The sequence below is a fragment of the Apodemus sylvaticus genome, chromosome X (genome assembly GCF_947179515.1).
Source record: "Apodemus sylvaticus chromosome X, mApoSyl1.1, whole genome shotgun sequence".
NCBI lineage: Eukaryota > Metazoa > Chordata > Mammalia > Rodentia > Muridae > Apodemus > Apodemus sylvaticus.
This window is the reverse complement of record NC_067495.1, coordinates 34,514,920-34,535,881: the sequence shown is the minus strand read 5'-3', so window position 1 is coordinate 34,535,881 and position 20,962 is coordinate 34,514,920. Positions and strand designations below refer to the sequence as shown.

General features: G+C 38.5%; 1 protein-coding gene and 1 pseudogene across 1 annotated transcript in view; one reads left to right on the top strand and one right to left on the bottom strand.

Annotated features, from left to right (window-relative positions):
* Phex (phosphate regulating endopeptidase X-linked) overlaps positions 1–20,962 on the bottom strand; it is a 240,178-nt gene that overhangs the window by 41,129 nt on the left and 178,087 nt on the right. The window contains exon 14 of the mRNA XM_052170209.1: positions 11,002–11,060. Within this exon, the coding sequence (XP_052026169.1) occupies positions 11,002–11,060 (59 nt within the window). The remainder of the gene's footprint in view (positions 1–11,001; positions 11,061–20,962) is intronic.
* Positions 16,605–19,471, top strand: LOC127675430 (ubiquitin-like protein 4A; annotated as a pseudogene).

The following is a 20,962-nucleotide window of genomic DNA, read 5'->3' as shown; positions in this document are numbered from 1 at the left end:
ACTCGTCAATATGTGTACCTGCTGATAATGGAGACCTAAATTGGAAAAAGAAAACAGGACCAGGGATATATCTTAGTGTCCACATTCTTCCTTACTGTGTGAGTTCCTAGATTCAAGCTGCACCATTACAAAACAAACACGGGGACACACACCTCTTTGGTGGCTAATAATTTTCTTTCAATTCTGTGACTTTCTTTAGGGTATATTCCAAGAAGTGGAAGAGTTGCTGCATTAAATGGTATTTCACTTTTACAAAGTAAAAGAAAACTGTAAAAGATTTATTTAAGCTGGGGAACAAGTGAGATTGGGAGCATCAAGACAGATTAGTAAGACTGATCCTGTCTTCCTGTCTACCACTGTTGTATTCCAGGATCTTGGGGCTCACCGTTTAGTTCAACAGTCAAGTAGTTCTCAGCCAGTGCCCCACTCACACCTTCTTTCAAATCAGATCAATCCTAACAACCATTTCATGCTTTCTATTACCAACCCTGCAGTAAATATGCCCAGTCCACTACAACAGAAACAACATTCACAAATACCTCACAGACAGAAGACTGAAACCATGCAAGCATCAGTCCCAAGTCTCACTCACTAATTCTAATTCACTGGATTCTAGGAGACCAGGGGCTTACCAGTTAAGGATGCTTTTGTTTACTCATGAAGACTTCACAGAGCATTGTTCTTAGCTGTCGCCCAGGTCAGGCCTATCTTAAAATGCTTATAGCAGGTGCTTTTTAAGCATGCCATCTGTCAATTTTACAAACTATTGCAAGTTTGTCCATGACTTAACTTCATCTGTCTCAATAAACTTTGCAAATCTCATTGTAAATTTTTGTGAAACAATCACTTTCTGGGGAATACACTTCAGTATTCTTTATAAGACATCTTGCAGCATCTGTCTGTCAAGTAATCTATCTTCAATTCCTCCTTAGGCAATGCTAAAGGATCAAGAAAATCATGGACTTAAATATAGGGCTTGTGGTGAGCTGCATGCTTATGGTTCAGAAAAATGAAGTGCCTTCGTTTTCACAATGCTTTAATGGAGATGTGATCAGTAGGACATGGATCCTACCTAACCTTATGATACCTACCTCCTCATCTCACATCCTATAGTCTTGCCATATCAAAACAGAAAGAAGTCATCACTAGTAGAATTTGTGAATGAATATATATATATATATATGTATATATATATATATATATATTTCAAATGATGATATCTTGGTATATACATACATGTGTAACTCATATAATTCTCACATTTCTTATCCAGTATTGAACACTATAGTGTAAAGACTGAGAAAGTATCAATAAACTGGGCTACACTCCCAGACCCGCTGTGATAGTTACTCTTGGTTGTCAGCTTGATTGGATCTGGAATCAACTAAGAGAATCTGGAATCAACTAAGCTCTGTATAGATAAGCTATTTCCTGGTTTGGATTCAGTGATGAGAGAGAAGACTCTTGCACAGAGAAGCACACCCTCACAGAAGCAGGGGGAGGGGGTGGTATAGGGGGTTTGTGGAAGGGGAACTGGGACAGGAGATAACATTTGAAATGTAAATAAATAAAATATACATTATAAATAAATAAATAAATAATGTTAATGGGGGCATTAAAAAAGAAAAAATACATTTTCAGCATTTTTCAGAATTTTGAACTGGTTTGTAAAATATATTCCATTTTTGTGTATGTGTATATGTCAGTGCGCCATAGGCATGTAGGTGCCTGTGGATGCCTGAAGAGACACCAGATCCCCTTCATACATAACATACAAATCAGGTGGCTACGAGTTACCTACATTGAGTGTTGGCAACTAACCCTGGGTCTTCTGCAAGTACAGCAATGGTTTTTAACTACTGTGCCATCTCTCCATATTTATATACTTATCAATGTTGAGACTGCCATTTTGTATAAACAAACACTACAAAATTCTGGATATATGCTCAGGGCCATTTAAAAAATTATTAGGGATTCTACTCTAATCCTAAGTCAAAATACATATGCTGATTTTCGATACAACTCAAGCCAGTCATTCAGAAAGACAAATGTGTGTGTGTTCTATGCATGTATTTATACATCTGTGTGCCCATGTGTTGAAGTGCACATATGGAGTTTGACACTTGGGATCTTCATAGATTGCTTTCCCGTTTAATTTTTGTGACTGAGTTTCTCATTGAACCTAGGGCCCATCAAGTAGGCTAGTCTGGCTGGAAATTAAGATTTAGTGGGTTCAATCTCAACCCACCATCCTTAGAAGTGGGATTATAGACATGTGTTCCCATGTCCAAGTTTTACATGGGTACTGATGATCTGAAATAAGATCATGATGCCTGCACAGTAGGCACTTTTCAGATTTATCCACCTTCTCAGCCCCTTGAAGAGCAATTTTTAGAATCTTCTGATCTATGGTCAAACACATTATCCATTGTACCACTGGGTCAGTACTTCAAAGAGCATTTTTTTAAAACTCAGACATTACAGTACACAACACAATCCAAAGATATGCTAACTCAATATATACTTAAGAATGCAAATAGGAAGACAGTAAAAATGTTTCTTTTACATAGCTAATATGTTACATTTCTGTAACAGCAATACAACATAACAAACACGGTCAGAAACACCTCAGACGTATTACATATTTAATACTGATTAATTAAGTTTTTTCAATGTCAGAACTCTTTTACTGTTCCATGGTATCGCAACACATTTAAATATACAAGAAATAGATAAGTTGTGTTCTGGATAATGAGAAATTTGTGCTAATCCCTTATATATCTCAATAGCGCCATGTAATTATGGAACATTGTTCCTAAATTCTGGATGTTTGCCTTGTTTCCTCATGTCCCCAAATGGAACATTAAATTAATTCAAGGCTTTAGTTCCATTAAATCCCAGTAGAAGCCATGGATGAATCCTCACTAACTTGGCTTACATTCTATAGTTTTCAGCAGATGTAACAAAGAATGAGAACTTCTCCCAGTTTGAAATACTTATGTCCTTAACAGGATAACGCATTTATGTTTGATTTCAGGATTAACTCTATGGTTAAATGTCAGTATAAACCCAGCCTCTGGACAAAGGCTTATTATCTTCTTTAACTCAACATCAGTAATTAAACTGGGACAACAAAATCTCTTGGGTATAACAGTAAATATAATAAACCTGTTAGGTTTAGCCCTCAGGCCAGACTTGTTTTCAAGCCAAGATTGTATTTGCTTAAAATAATTGTTTAATATGATTTTGGCTATACAAATATAAAAACTTAATACTGGAATGAGGCATATAACAAATTCACAGTGACATGAACACATTTAACAAGCTTTATTCTAAAGACCAACCCATATTTCTAGAAATAAAAATTGGATATGAGCTGCTCACTCTTCCAGACACTACTACCACATGTCTAGATTCAAAAACTCATAGAAGCTAGATCAGAGTTGCCTTGGTAGCAGCCAGAAGCCAATCTTCACATAGGCTTTAGTACAACTACAGCCTATGCATTGATCTAACATGCTGTCTGTTCTGTAAATAAAGTTTGATTGAAGCTCACTTAGCTTATAGATTATCTGTAGCTACAATGTCAGAGTTCAGAAGTTGAGGCTGTGTGGCACATTTGAAAACATTTGTGTTCTCATAATGTACAGAACATGTTTTCCCGATCCATCCCTCTGAAGACTTGGCCTTAGGCAACCTATTAGAAAGCCAAGATATCTGTTTCTACTAAGTGCTATGCCAAATACCTTTATGGAGGAAAGGAGAAGATATTGCTACTTATATCAAGGCATTACTTACATAGAGTAAAGGCAAAATATTTTGTTTGTGATGCTGAGAATGGAACTCAGAGCCTCACACATGCTAGGTAAGCATCTTGACACTGAGCTATAACCACTGCTCAGCCAAGGGACAAGCTGTAACATACATCACCCATACAGCCACTGGTCAGGTTAAGATAGAGACTATCTTTTGTACTTCCTCAGTCAATAACCCCCAAGAAAGATTGTTACTATTTTAACTTCTATCATATGGATGAATTTTCCTGCTCCTGATTTTTTTACACATGGAATGAAATAGTTTACTTCTTGTGCCTAGCTTCTTTCATTCAAAATTAAGTCACTGGCAAATAGACACTACTCATACTATGGCATTTTCTTCTGCATTGCTGTCTGGGCAGCAATCAGTTGCACAACTAAAGCATGATGTATTAACCTATTCTTCTGTTTGTGGCCATTATGGTCTATCCAAGGGCTGTCTGACATACTAGTTTGAGAAATACAAGTTGTGTTATCAGCCATGTGTTGGCAGTTTACAAATCTATTCTCTGAAACACTTCCTGCACACTCTACAGGCTATCTATCATGCAGCAAACAGGACAGTAAGGACCAGAAAGGCTAACTCCATCACACCACATAATTATACTCAAGCTCTCCCACTTAGGCTTTTACTTTGTCCCTTTAAAAAGTGCGATGACAAGTTTAGCAATTGTCACAAAGTTAGGAAAGCACAGGCTGGGGTGCTCATGCTCTCTCGGCTCCTTGCTCTTCCATTTAACTGAACTACCAATTGAAATGTAATTAAGACTGGTGACAGCTCTTTACTGCAATGCCCAATGCAACAGATTGAAATCACTAAAACTTCACACTACACTCCCTGTCTGAAGACATGGATACTCACCTTGACAAGGGCAGAAAATAAGCTTCAACTGCTCTGCAAAAATAACTGAACATCAAAAGATGGCACCAACCTCAGTATTCTGCACAAAAGCATGGGTTGGAAAAGAATAACAAGTCTATAGCTTTTCCTGTTTTCTACTCAAGTCTTTACTGCATGTAGCAGCAGACTTAGCGGCATAAATCAGAAAATGATAATGAGACATGAAGGAAATTCTCATAAATCACGTTACTAAGTATAGTTACATCGTAGATGTGGAACCCAATTAAACAGATGGCCACATGCTGTCAGAATTAGCCCCTAATCAATAAAGATGTTCATTTTAGAAAATCACCTCAATTTTTCACTTCTTCAGTGAAGCACAGAGGAGGCAGTTGGGAGGGGCTGGGGGAGTCCTAGGAAACCCAATGGGGAGATGTGTAAGAAGAAATTCCACCTGTCTTAATTTGTAGTCCAGAAAATCAAAAATGAAAGAGGGGGGAAAAGTCACCCAAAGGATTCGTTGTCATCTTGCCTGGTAATGTAATTTACAATGAGAGCAAGCACTGGTCATTAGGAAAATAGAAACAGCTTGAATCTCTTAATTAAAATACTGCTTCAAATTGTTCATTTTAAAACCCCTCTGCCCATGAGCTTTCTAGAACCCACTGGGTTACCCTGAAATGGCTATTTCCTCAGAAAAGTTCTGAAAGGGTCAGCCCTTCTCAGACATGAAAAAGGCACAGCACTGGGAAACCCTGGAGACAGAACTATTGTTAGATACACTTAATTCCCCAAAGGAGCAGTAAGCCTTTAGTGACATTTGAAAGAAATGGAAACACCAGTGAAGAGACAATCTCATCACCCTTTTCTTGCATAAGAGCTGACCTTTTACACTCACTAGACTGGTGACAATTAAGTCTATAAATACCAAGAGTTGATGAAAGTGAAGAACAAAAGAAACACTGTTGGAATTTAGAACACCCACTTTAAAAAGCATCTGGTGATACCTACTAGACAACTTGTGTATTCTCCCCACAAGGAGTTCCACCCTGAGGAATATCACCCTGACTGACTACAGAAGACAATGCAGAAGGCTACCCAGAGAAGCCCCCTTTCTAGGAGTGAATATCTGTAAGGGTGGAAGATGGAAAGGGTGCTCAATAGGAGAAAATATGGGTGTATGGTCAGACAAGTGAATACTATACAGCAGTGTATAGTAAAATTAAAAAGATGCATGCTACCACGTGTTCTATATATACCTTAAAAATAATGGGACTAGAGAAATAGCTCAGTAGTTAAAAGTACTGACTGCTCTTCTAGAGGATCCAGGTCTAGACTCCCAGCATCCAAATGGCAGCTCACAACTCAACTATCTGTAACTCTAATACCAGGAGATCAGATGCCCTTTACTGGCTTTTGCAGGTGCCAGTCAAGAATGGGGCCATAGACACACTTCTAATTAAGACGCTCAAATGCATGAAACAAAGTTTAAAAATAATGATGTTGATTGAAAAACCACAATTCTAAAGACTATCTACAGTATGATAAATTTTTATTATGTTGAAAACAGTACCATTAATGGTGCCTGCATAAGTTTTAACATTTTAGTTTTTAGAAGACAAATATAGCCAAGCACAGTAGTATACTTTTTATCCTAGTATTAGAGAGGGGGTAGGGAATCTCTATGAGTTCTAGGCTAGCACAGTCTGTGTAACAAGTACTAAGCCAGTCAGAGTTACATGGTGAACCTTCCTGCCCCTGCCAAAAAAGATAAATTTAAAAAGCAGTATGTTGGTTACCTCTGTGGTGATGGGGAGTGTAGGACAGAAAGCAGACGGGCAGCTCAGATGGCACTGGTATGGTTTCAGCTGTTCACTGAGTCACACTTTAATGGCACATGTTGATGTTCCATCCTCTTATATACTTTCTAACTTAACACAAACCGGCATGGCACATTCTTTAGAATGAGCCGAATATTGTATAATAATAATAATAATAATAATAATAATAATAATAATAATAAAATCCTATTATGTTTTAATGTCACTTCAGAATTCTGAAGACAGACTTGCAGGGAGTTCATTGACCTAACTGTCTCTCTTCCCAATGTTGCCATATTAAATAAATCTTTTTTCCTGCTCATCACTAGTAATACGGCTCTTTTAGTAGACTTATTATGTACTACTGGCTGATCCTGACTTAGATCACCAGCTGTGAATGCCCATGTTCTGTAATAATATGGCAGCCACAAAGGGACAAAAGATACATTTGGGGGTGTCTGGCACACCCAGCAAGCTGACCCTAAATGGAAAGGAAAGATGAAAGATCCCAGCCAGGGCTGGTGTCACTTTACTCTGAGGACATTTTCCCATCTTTCTACTTCAGTGGGCATCAGCTGCCTTTTATTTCTACTTGGTCAAGCAGAAAAATGAGTATTTGGACATTGTTTTGGATTCTCAGGAAAGTTTGAACCTTGTAGCTATGAGAAAAGTGGGAGGAGAGAGACAGAAACACAGAGACAGAGAGGGAGACAGAGATAGAGAGATAGAGACAGAAAGACAGGGAGGAAGAAACAGAGAAACAGAATGAGACAGACAGACAGACAGACAGACAGACAGACAGACAGACAGAAATAGCTACAGAAGTAGAAGTACAACTTCTGACAAAGGAACCGGAACATTTTTGAGCTACAAGGAGATTCTTCACAGGACATACAGAATAGACCCACAATTCCTCTGGGGCTGCTCTGCCAGATGAACAACCACTCATCCTTTAGGCTAAGCTCACTTCCTTCTGAAGTTCTCCTGACCAGGGTGGCCCAATTTGTTCCTCTCTAAGACACCCCCGCAGCACCTGGGCTTCTGTTCTCACAACAACATCAAGAGACCAGAACCCCACCAAACCGACATAGAGATTATGTCAAAGGGAAATCACGAGCTTCCAAAGAAAGAATTGCACCTCAACTTCCCTTGTCTGCTATGAATGAAAAATAGAAAAGACCTTCAGCAATGTAACCTTAAGCACCTGAACAATCAGAAATTCTCTGGATAAACGAGTCTCATAAAAACACACCCAGGGACCCATGGCTCCAGCAACATATGTAGCAGAGGATGACCTTCTCTGGTATCAATGAGAGGAGAGTTCCATTGCCCCAGCATAAGGGAATGCTAGGGCCCTGAGGCAGTAGTGGGTGGTGGGTGGGTGCACACCCTCATAGAAGAAGGGGGAGGGGTAGGTGGTTGGTGGAGGGTAAACTGGGAAGGGGATAACATTTGAAATGTAAATAAATAAAATAACCGATAAAAAAAATAAAAAGAAAAGAAAAGGAAGACCTTGCCTTTCTGCTTCTCTTATGGTGGGTATATAAATTTATCTGGGGGATATGTAGCTAAGTAATACAAGTTTCTTCAATAAAAATATTCTATCAAAGTAAACAGTCTGAGTCAGTGAGGTGGCTCAGTGGATAAAGGTGCTTGCTACCAAGACATAACTTGAGTTCAATCCTCACAAATTGGAAAGAGGGAACTGACTCCTACAAACTGTCCTCCTACCATATATTCCATGGCATGCCTACACACACATAAATAAAAATGTTGGTAAAACTAATATAATGAATAATCCAATCAGTACTCTATTGTTCGACAGACATTTTGCATATGATGCATTTAGATAAATACTACAAATTTTAATTGTACATGAGATCTCAAAACAAAATCTCAAAGTCTCTGTGTAACATATGCAGCTTGGTTCACAACTTGGAACTTTGGGCCTTAAGAAAGTAACAGCATTTTTAGCATAGTGACTATTTACATATGAAGAAGTGACACTCAAAATATTTAACAACATCTTTGGTTATATTAATTCATGTAGAAATAAAAAAAAATTAGCACCATCTGCTTGGTTTCCTTTTGCTCGTGACTCTCAAGACCAATCCTGAGGATTACCATTTCCAACAGTAACCACAAGAGGGCGACTCTAGTAGTACCCGCAATCCTTCAACTGCATATACACATGTAATCCCTGAAGGTAGGAGGTGGAGGCAGAAGCATCAAAAGTTCAAGGCCAATCCTCTACTACATAGATAGTTTGAGGCTAGCAGGCGTTTCATGAGACCTTACAAAAAAAGGGGGGGCAGGCTTATTGGTCATTGAAAGCAGTTCTTAAGTTCAGTGAGATGAAATATGGATAGAATGATTTGAAGACCAGGCTGATAGGATATAAACACAAACAGAACAGTATAGAGGAGATGAGGGCAGAAACAGGAAGGTCAGTGAGAAGGCTCTTTCTTTCATCCAATGAGGAGACTGGTAGTCATAAGAACATGGTGAATCTTACAAATTCTATCCTGTGTTCACCAGTGTAGAAATGCTATTGAAGCCACAAGATTAGATGTGATCACTAGAGGAGTGAACAAAGATGGAGAACAGGAACAAACAGAACATGAATCAGGACTGGGCCCTAAGACTCAGGCATCATGGAGAGGTAGAGAACATTAAGGAAAACTACAGTTGAACCTGGAACAGCCAGCTCTCCCTACAAGACATCACACCACCAATCTGAATTTGATGTCTGCCCTTATCATGAATGCCTTTTACTACAAATTGATATGACTGTAAACAACCTATAATTTTCAATTTTATTAATGTGGTATCATAGTCCATATATTTTCTCAAGTTGCCAATTTCCCGAACAACCTATTTATTACAGAAATCTATATTAATAGGTATCATAACAGACCATCTAACTTGCACTTTTGTATGCTATTCCTTTGGATGAATTTGCCACATTCTTTTATTTCCATGAACCAGGGACACATAAGCTAGTTGCCTTCCCTGCTATCATCAGTACTTTGTCCCATGAATTCTCACATGGGCTTCTTTTTGCCTTGCTTTTGTTCTATGGGGAAAGTTTCTCAAATGTTAGTGTTCAGTAGAAACAATTGGAAATTGAAAGGTTTATTAAAACCAGTTTCTGAGTGCCACATCCAAAGTTGGTGTATCAGCTAAAGCCTGAGAAGTTATACTCCCAACAAGTTCCCCCGTGGTATTTTTTGTTGATGGTGCAAAAAAGACACTAGGAATTAAAATCCTAGGATAGATGGGGCATGCAGATGATGGTTACAGATATGCAGGTATGTCTCTGGCTTTTCTACATATTGTCAACTTGCCTTGCAATGGGAGTGGCCTAATTTATGTTTCTACCAGTGGCAGGCTCTTTAATACCAGTGCTGGATGCAGTCAGATTTTTTTTTTTAATTCTAGCCATACTGAACTTTGACAATTTTAAAAATGTATCATAGCACTTGTTCTAGCTCGAATCCTGTGATAAACACTTTTATCAAAAGCAACTTTGGATGGGGGAACATTTGATTTACATTTCCGAACCATAGTCCATCATTGAAGAAAGGCAAGGCAGAACTTGAAGGTAGGTTTGCTTGACATTCCACACAGGATTACCTCTGACAGAGGAGCTCACTTCACAGCTAATGAAGTACAGCAGGGACCATGGAAGATGCTGCTTGCTAGCTGACTTGAAGGCTCAAAGACTATTTTCTTGTGGTGTTCAAGATAACCTGCCTAGGAATGGTGCTGCCCACAGTGGACTGGGCTTGGCTGGGCTGGGTCTCTCTCTCTCTCTCTCTCTCTCTCTCTCTCTCTCTCTCTCTCTCTCTCTCTCTCTCTCTCTCTCTCTCTCCCCTCTCTCTCTCTCTTTCTCTCCCTCTCCCCCCCTCTCTCTCTCTCTTCCTCCTCCTCCTCTTTCTCCTCCTCCTCCTCCTTCTTCTTTCTGGCTTCTTCTCTTGCTCTCATTCTCTTTCATATACATATAAAATTCCTCAATGGGGGCTATCCTCTCAGATGACTCAAAGCTGTAAGCTGACATTTAAAGTTAACCAAGGCAGCATAATTATACATATCCAATACATGGAAATGAACATCCTAAAGACATTACATCCTAGGGTTAATCAAAGCATATTAAAGCTTTATTTTTCATAAAAATTGCCCCCAGTTAACTGACATTTTCCCACCAATGCTAGGATAGTGTGGAGAAGATAATCAAGAAAGTTATGATAGGAAAAAAATGTGTTCCTTTTAATGAAAAACCTCACTGTGGTTATGTTTACTGTAGTTTTAATAGCCAATGGTGACATAAAATTCTTCTTATGGAGTAATAAGTAGAAAGGAAATGCCAAGTACCTTACATTAAAAACACTAAAGAAATTGAAGAAAACACTAGGAGATGGAAAGATGTTGAATGATTGGAAGAACTAATATTATGAAGATGGCAAATCTACCAAAAGCAAACTGCAGGATCAATGTAATCCCCCCTCCACCGTCTGGTACTCACGTATCTGGTTGGTAGATGCACTGTAAAAGGCATTGACTGTGGTTGGGTTTGTAAACCACCTGCAGAGAAACAAATGCCAGAGGGTAACCATCATTATCCAGATAGGAAAACAGTAACCATAAATAACATGGATATTGGTATAAGGGAAAATTATTGCCGCATTTAGGGTTCCTACTCTCTTGAATGAACAATCTTATCAGGGTGTGAGCACAGTTTGACAAGATTATCAGGGCTGGAGAGATGGCTCAGTGGTTAAACATACTAGCTGTTCTTCCAGAGGACAAAAGTTTAATTCCCAGAATACACATGACAGTTAGTTAACAACCATCTATGACTCTAGTTCCAGAGAATCTATGGTGCACAGACATACATCCAGGCAAAACACCTATATACATAAAATAAAAGTAAATATAACTTAAGAAAAGAATATTAGCATGCCTGACTTTTCATTAACAACAACAAGAAACAAGAAACAACATGAGTGCATCTGGAAAACTTTAACCAGTTCTACAATCAAAGGTGCTCCCTCAGAAGACGGAAACACAGCAGCAAGCAATGTTTGCTAGGTTCTGTCCACATGACCCAGCTACCTCTCTAGCCCACATCATTCCTGACCTGTCCATGAAACCGTTTTAGATTGGTAATAATCCAGAAATCCATTTAAAAATAAATGAATAACACCATGCTACTAGAGTGTCTAACTGCTCCAGCAAAAAGTTTACTGATTTAAGTTGCAAATGCCTGAACTACCTCTATAACTAGCTGAGTTTTGTAGGATGGGTCACCAGCCTTTTGGGGTTTTTGTTGTAGCTATAAAGTGAATTTACTGGACTGGCAAGATGACTCAGCAGGTAAAGTATTTGCCATGCAATTCTGGTGACTTGAATTGAATCCCTTTGAGCCCACAGTAGAAAACTCACTTCTGAAAGTTGTCCTCTGACCGCTCCCTGTGCATCATAGAATGTGCACACATGTACTTACCATCACACACACACACCATCATCATCACCACCATCATAATCACAATAATAATAACAACAATAATGAATTAAAGTGAAGGTATTGTATTAGATGTTAGGATTCCTTATAGTTCTGAATAGTCTACACCCTTATATTGAATACATAGACTACTTAGATCAGAATATAGAGTTTTTTTCTGTAAAAAAATAGTGTAAAACCTTCAGGCTTTACGGATGACGAAGCAAAACTGAGATATTATATAATTATGAAAGACCAAACTTTCCACAAGTAACAATTGATGAAATTCAAATATGATCAATAAGTATAATTTTTATTCATGAAAATGAAAATTCTTTTGAGGTGGAATATTGTTTTGATTAACTGTGATTCAACTTACCATCATCAGACCAATTTCAAATGTTTATCACTAAAATTCACTCTTGGTTCATGGGCTATATGATAGGCACCAGATGATACCTAACCCAGACACCACCTTTTATGATTAAACACAATTTCTTTTAAGCTAAATTGCTAAAAATAAACTTATACACTACTAAGTGTTTAGCTTAGTAGTATAACACATGCTTAGAATATTTGAGGCTCTGGGTTTAAAGCCCAAGATGAAAAAAGGATGTATATATTTCCCTTTTCAAAACAAATATTTTATTATCTAATAGAAAATATCCAAGCAATGCATTAATGTATATCAGGCTAACATAGACTGGTAGGAACCCAACTCTTGATTGTTTTTGGTCCATTCACAGCCTCTCCTTACTTGTGGAAAAGCCTATAAATATGCCATCCTATCATTATGACTATTAGCTAGCAGTCACTAAGTATTTTGCAATGTTTTAAGTACTTTATCATTAGCCCATCTAAGAGATGAAGACAAAGTCTGGCCTTTCAAATTTCACAGTCTTTCTATTAGGCTTTGTATTAGTATAGAAACAGTTGCAGGAATCAAGAGGATGCCTTGCCTTTTGTCAAATCAAAATAAGTGGTTCAATTAGACATTGGTGTTTATCAAAAAGTTCCTGACTGGCCTACTTTGTTGAGAAAACAAGTGGAGGAGAGAGTATCTTTTGTTGACCCCAACTTTCTATCTCATGTGAGTAGAATAACTGTCACAGCCTAATACCTGAGATCCCGCCATTATACACCAAAAAGAACTTACAGATGTAACTAAGGTTAAACATCTGAAAAGATGGAGCTTATCCTAGATTATATAGGTAGGCTGATCTAATCACATTCATCCTTAAAAGCAGGCAACCTTTTTCAGAAAAGATCAAGAAGATGCAATAGAGGACTAGAGGTCAGAAAAGGTACTTGCAAATGGGAAGTCACGAAGATTGAAAGGGTGAGGAGAAATACAAACAGTGCTACTGGCTCTTAGATGAAGAGGCCAATATTCAAAAAGTTAGAACCTTAGGCATGTAACCATGGGAAATGAGTTACACTATAATATATACATGTGATAATTGTAATAATGCATGTTCCTATAGACTGTCCCTTCTCTTCTCAACAGTTCTTATTCTCTGACTGTTCATAAAAAAGCAGACTTTTGTAAGTGACAACCATACAGTAACATGTTCTAATTCTGATAGAATAAGGCACAAAAAATCAAAGAGATAAACTCACTTGGCTGGGGACCATTACAGAGAGACTTCTAATACGTCAGCAAGAATTGATAAAATATCCTACCTCACATATATGATCCTCATTCAACTATGAGAGATGCTATATATTCCTGGGTCCTTTTGGAGTCTTAAAAGTCTCTGGAGCTGATACTAAGTATTTCACCAGCAGGTGATATATGTTGTTGATGCTTTTGTTTCTTCTGTTTGTTTAGGAATGATACCAATCCAACTGTGCAATATTTTGTGATTCTCCTTTATTGTATCCAAGTTTGTTATACATTTAGTTTTACTATTATAAACTAATAATTTATAATATAAATCTCTGATGCAAAGTTTCAATATCTGTTTACAAAAATAGTTTATTCTTCTCTCATTAAGATATGAAATCTAAATTCCTTTCCTCTTTATTACGGACTAATCCTGCTGACTCATTGCTAAAGAAAAAGATGAAATGGAGTGGGGAAGGAGCTAGTAGAGTACTTATCTAGTATGCAGAAAGCATTGGGTACCATTCCTAACCCTGCATAGGTTGGTCATGATAGCATAGGCTTATAATCCTAGCACTTAGAAGGTAGAGGCTGGTGGTGAATCCTCAACTACATATCAAGTTTGATGTCAGGCTGAAATACATGAGAGCATTTCTCAAAAAAACAATTAAAAGAGTAACATATTTTTAAACAACACTTTGGAATTTCTAAAGGCAATACACTGATGCACTAAAGAACAGTGTCCCTCCTTTCTTTCCTCTCCTCTCTCAAGAAACCTACTTTTTAACTTTTTTCTTCCAATGGCATTCTGTTAAGTTCAACATACAGAAGTGCCATACACAAGTGTTCTAACCAATTAGTGCCAATGGTAGGAAATGTATCAATGAGTAGGGAAAGGTCCAATACAAGAGAGGGGCCCAGTCTCTATCTTACTGCAACTAAATGAAAGTCCATGAGCAATAATCCCAGAGCGAATTCTACTGAGCATGCCTAGAATCAGAATATGTACAAGTTAAATGATTATAGTGGTTTTGAGGCCCTAACTTGGTGGATGGTTTGATATACAACAACAAATAAGTAGAATATGAAAACGTTGAGTCTGTACAGATTAAGACCTACTTAATGGTTTCAATTTTCCCAGAAAACATTTTATTTGCCAATATGATGGATCTTACTTAAGAAATTAAGTTAGAATTCCTTAAAGTCAAGGTGATAAACACCAATTCTTTTAATTGTTCACACTTGCCAAAGTGGCCCATTTCTTAATCTGTGGAACCCTGAAGCCATTCTAGTCTGTAGCACTTTACCTCCTAGGATGATTTAAGAGCTAAGACAATTGTCCAAATAGCAGGTTCTGAGCAGATCATTGGACCTACTGTTAAATATCCATCTATGTTAAACAAAAACACCACTCAGATACCTTAGATTCTTACTATGTCTCCTGCAGTCTGTATTTATGGAAGAAAACAATAGATAATGGGGGAAAGTATTATATAAACTTGAAATCTCAAAACATATGGGATAGAGGTATAGTTAAAAGCAAAATACCAAAATGCAATGATCTGAAATGTGCTGATACTCTGATTTCCTTTTACTAGCTAAAATAGATATAATCAGGCTAAAATTTCACATTTTATTTATCAATTCTTAGTGGTAATCCAGGTAATATGAAATGAAAAACAAACCTGAATATATGATACTTTCTTACCAATATCCTGCCAATAATATTAGCCACATCTGGTGATATAAATAATGCTTTTACAAACAAAAACTCTGAGAAAGACTATAATTTGTATACATGTTTAATGTGGTTTTTGCAAATTTTTTATAAGAGTTAGAGGACAGAACCCAGACATGTTTGTCACAGTAGAATGAGAGTGAGTTAATAAGGAAGCTGGCTTAGAATCATTTCTGTCAAATAAGAGGATCCGGAGGGAAATAAATTACTTTTGACTCAAGCCAAGCAGCAAAGTAAATCCTCTATTTTTTAAGCAAACTGATGAAGTGACGATTCTGAGAACCAATCTTTAAATATGTACCTTCAGGGATGGCCACCCAATTAATTTCATTCTTGCTGACATTTCCTAGTGCCTTAGAAACTTCTTAATGCATATTAGTGCAGCTAAAATGGATTCCATGAGAAAAAAGATGATAAAGGATATTTATCTCCCAGCCCCACAAAGAAGCAAAATGTTATTCTGGGGCTTTTTGGAATAATCATGATGTGCTGTTCAAAGTAAACTAGTACAGAGGAGCTACTCCAGAATCCTCCTCAGTTGACTGACTCATGAATTTTCAGACCTAAAAGATGCCAATTAAAGCCCATGGGTTTCATGAAGCTAAAATTCCCCACAATGCTTGAAATGGACCAGACAGATATTTCCTTTAAAAGAAAATTTGAGTCATGTCACTTTGCCATGGAAATAGGACCTTAAACTTTTTTAATATTCTTTTCTCTGAAATAGGCATATATATTGATGAAGTAAGAATCACAAGTATTACATTTATTTTTAATGTTAAAAGATGTTTCCCAAACACTGATCAATTTAATACCTTTATGAAGTAAATACAGACAGCATTGTATATCTACAGCTTGGGGGGAGGAATATATCTGTACTTGACATACACAGATTCTTATTATTCCCTAAATAATAAAGTGTACCAATAAAGTGTCGCAAGCATTTTAATATTTTGTCTTGCTGGAGGAAAGAATAGTACTAGAAGGGCAGCTTTAGGATTCCATTAGCCTCATACCATTTCAAGTTAGCCCTCTCTGCTTCCTCTTTAGCATTTTAAATGTGACTTCTTACCTCTTATCTGCTGTGTCCTTGGATATGCAAGGGAGAGATTCCCTCCATTGACCCCTCGAGGCCTTATGCAGGTTAGAGAACTGACCCCCAGGTCATGAGAGCAGGAGAGCTGGTTCTGCCCCTCACTGGTTGCAGCACTCACCCAGATAGCACATTAGACCTAGCTCTGGTGGTGTGTGTGCAGGGGAGCTGGCCCAAGGGCATGAGAGATGAAAAACCGACCCTGCCCTCTGTGGGCTGCAGCATCAGGTAAGCTAGCCAAGGCAGTACTCGAGCTCATGCTGCTATTGCAGGCCCAGGTAAGCTGACAGGCTGATTAACTCAATTACCTTCTAGATAGATCTAGATCCAAGGCTTTGAGTTGGCCCACCCTAACATCTACCCCACCTATGATCTGCTGGAGCTTGTGAACGGGCCAGTGCTGTAAATCCTAAGCTATAGAATCTCCATGACACAGGGCAGCAGGATATCTGAGAGGAGTTCCTGTGAGGATCCAGTATAGATAGTGTAGCAGAAGCCTGAGGCCTCAAACCAGACCAATGACTCATTGCAATGAACATTTGCAAGTAAAGACGTGTAGACAAAAGCATATACTGTGTGATGCACTACAGCTTCTATGACAATATTGTTTTGTTGTTATTATGTCTTATTTTATTTGGGTGGGGAGTTTGAAAGGATGGAGGTCAGACACAAAGGAACATGGAGATGAGTGAGACTGGGGTGTATGATGTGAAATTCACAAAGAATCAATGAAGCTTTTTAAAATAAGATGTGAGCCCTCAGTTTCTCCTTTAGCCAACATACCTGCTACTTGCTCCCAAACTACCTTGTCAGAGTAGACTCTTATCCATATGTAACCATAAGCCCAAAATAAATCCTTCCTTCTATAAGCAGTCTTAGACATAGTGTTTTAGCACAGCAATAGAAAAGCAACTAGACTATTAGATATTATAAATAAAGATGATTTAACTTATACAGGTATATATACACATATTAAATACAAAAACTGTACTATTTTGTATAAGATACTTAAGCATCCTCACATTTTGCAAGTACTAGTATATTCCGTAGTATATATATTCTATACCACAATAAACTTTTTAATCTAGAAAGACAGATCTACCCCAACAATTAGGGCTTGAACCAGACCAATATCCTATGCCTATGTGACATGAGTCCATCCAAGCCATTACCAACATCTAGATGCAAACCAACCATACATCCTCTCTTCTACCTCAGTCTGTAACCGACTGACCCAGAACTAACAAAAAAATCCACATGCATATATCTCATTGCAAAAATGCCAACAATATGAATGTTCAAGCCAATATCTTCTCCCTAAAAGATATCAGTCCTATAGAAATGCTTCCCATTTACAATTATCTAGATGAACCCTGGGACACAGAGTTAAAAGAACAATCATAAACTTCATCAAAGAATGTAAGGAATTAAAAAAAGTCATGAAGAAACAGCTTAAAATAATTAGGGAGAAATAATTAGAGAATGAATACCTGAGTGATGCTGAAGAAAACACAAACTGATGAAATGATGGAGACAATCTAGAACTTGAGACAATAAGGCAATAGAAACACTGAAGAGGATTCAAAATGAAGTAATGATGGATTTGAAAAACTCAGTAGTAACACATTTAGGAAACTCAATGGAAAACCTTACCATTAAGTACAGAGTAATAGAACTTGAAGATAGAATAGAATATCTAGAACAAGTACACAAGGAATATGAAAAATATTCCTTAAACAAAAAAAGGGAACATGCATATAGACATAGGTGAGAGAGAAGATTCCTAGGTCATCGGCATAGGAGGAAGACAAACTCTTACAGCTATAAGAAACACACAGAATACTAATAGAGAAGATCTGAAAAGAAAATATCCATGGCATAGCACAGTTAAAACACCAAATATACAAAACATTCCAAAGCTGTGATAGAAAAATTCACATACGAAGGAAACCCCATCAAAATATCAGTTGATTTTTCAATGGAAAGCCAGAAGAGCCTGTAGAAATGCATCCCAAGTCCTAAAAGATGATGACAACAGCCTAAACTAATATGCCCAGCAAAACTATCCACCATAATTAAAGGAGTGAGAAAAATATACCAGTATATAACAGCCTTAAAATTATGTCCAATAAACCAAACCTGAAAAAAATACAGAAAACAGTATTTTAGACTGAAGAGAGGACTATGCATAGGAAAGATACTGTGGAAAGAAATAAAAGATCACAATTGTTAAGATACAAAGTTCCACTGAAAATATAAAGAACACCAACAACATGATGACTGCAATTAACACAAATATTTTAATAAATAACTTTAAATAATAATGGCCTTAGTATTATTAAAAGACAGAGACTGAAAAAATAAACAAAATCTACCTACTTGTTGTCTACAAGAAACACACCTAAGCCTTAAAGACAGGCACTGCCTTAAAGTAAAAGGGTGGATTTAAAAAAAAAAAAAACAGCAATCAATCAACTGGAACCAGGAAGCAAAAAAAAGACTCCAAATTAAAACTAATCGGTGATGCACACCTGGGGGCAGCACACGGCAGGGGACTGTTGGGGTTTACATTGGCCTTAGCTGTAGTGGACTGACAGGCATGGACACCATCGCTCCAGGGCCAGGAGTGCAGCCTACAGGTGGCAGAGGATGAGCTAGTATCTACACTGAAGCACCTGGTCTGGGATAATCTGAATGTCCCTGTGCACCAGCAATATCTACTGTTCAAAGGCAAGGCCCTAGTGGATGAGAAATGACTGTCAGATTACATTGGGCCCAAAGCTAAGCTCAACCTAGTTGTTAAGCCTTTGGAGAAGGTCCTACTGGAAAAAGGGTCTGCCCACAGACTGGTAGACTCCCCAGCCACCCCCATCTGGCAGCTGATCTCCTGGCCTGTCACTTCAGTGTAGCAGACGCCAGCAGGGTCCTGGTTCAACTACAGAGGGATTATGACAGATCCATGAGCCGCCTAACACTGGATGACAGCAAACGTTTGGCCAGCCACTTTCTATACCCTGAAGTGACTGAGACTATGGAAAAGGGGTTCTGCAAATAGCATTCTGGGATTGTGGGGAGAAATTCCAGGTGAAGCCACAGCTGCATGTTGCATTGTGTTCTCATGTCGCAGTTTGGCTCAGAGTGATAATAATAGCTGGTATATATCCAGCTCTTGTTAGGTGGTAGGTACTCAGAGTACATGGTCTGAGTTCTCTTCTGCCTCCCACAGCAAAGTTGTGGCTGCACTGTAGAGACACCTAGTGATTGCTTGGAACCCTAGCTGGACAGGGTCCAAGTCTAGCCAGCCTATAGAAGTGCCTCTGCAGGAGAAAGAATGTGCTGTTTTGAGAGATGGGCCTTAGCTTTCCTGTTTAGCCCACTTGGCACACACCCTCAAAAAACTCCCTCAGGAAGCCACTCGTCCCTGTCACCTGCCCTCTAGTGTGTCCCTTGGCAAATCTCCATAAGAGGCCAAGTGGTAGCTACCCAGGGCCTCTCCACTGCTGCAGCCAGTGTGCTGTTGAATGACAAGCAGGTTAGGGGCTAGAGAATCAGAAGGATACCCCAGCTCCATTCTATGACTTGAGTCAAGTTTCTATGCCACATTGGTCCCCAACCAAAGTGAGTCTGTCCCATGTTAGCCACTCCTATGACCTGAAGAAGTTTCCTTCCCCCTTTCTCAATTCAAGGTGAGAGTCTCTGCTCTTCTACACCTGCAGTTCTACCTTGTGTTCCATAAGAACCACGCATGGGCCGCTAGGTGGAGTATCCTGGGCCTTTGTAACATAGTTCTTCTCAGGAGCACCTTATCTGTCTGGCTCCTTCTGGAAGTAGGTCTCACTCATGAGGAACAACAGGTGACTCAAAAAGGCAGTGTGACAACTAGGTCTCTCTGCCTTGGTCTCCTTACCCAGTGCTCACCCACAGTATGAAATGGATACTTCCTCTGCCACCTGTATACAGGGGTTCTTACTTTGCACACCTTCACTGCTTAAGAAGAAACTCAGGGTACTGAGAAAAAGCCAAAACTCTATGCTGAAGGCTGTGATTCCTCTTTTTATTTATTGTACCTCTGACTGGGTGCTAAAGGTCATGTAAGTCCTAGTTCCTTTGAGGAGGACCCCCTAGGAGCAGTCAAGCTGGAAGACAACCACCTGCAGGACACTACTGTCCCTCCACTTTTGCTAGGAAAGCCACTCTACTATGAATGTTGTTGGGACTGCACTTTCCTTTCTTGTCCAAGGCCTTCCTGCATAGGCCTTGTGGGTCAAATCTTGACTCCTTGTACAGGAATGATAAAGTAAGGCCTGAGGAGATGTACAGCTAAGGTACTGCTAAGGCCTGGGGTACCTCATCAGGGACCTGCTTGGGAGCATGTGTATAGAGTGGCAGCTCAGACAATAAGCTTACCAATGATCTTGTTCACTTTGAGTCAGGGAACATATTTGTAAAATTCACACAAAAGATGTATGTGAGACATTTCACCAAAAGGAACTCTATTAATAAGCTAGACCACTTTTGGTTTCCAATAATTGGTTTAAGAACACAA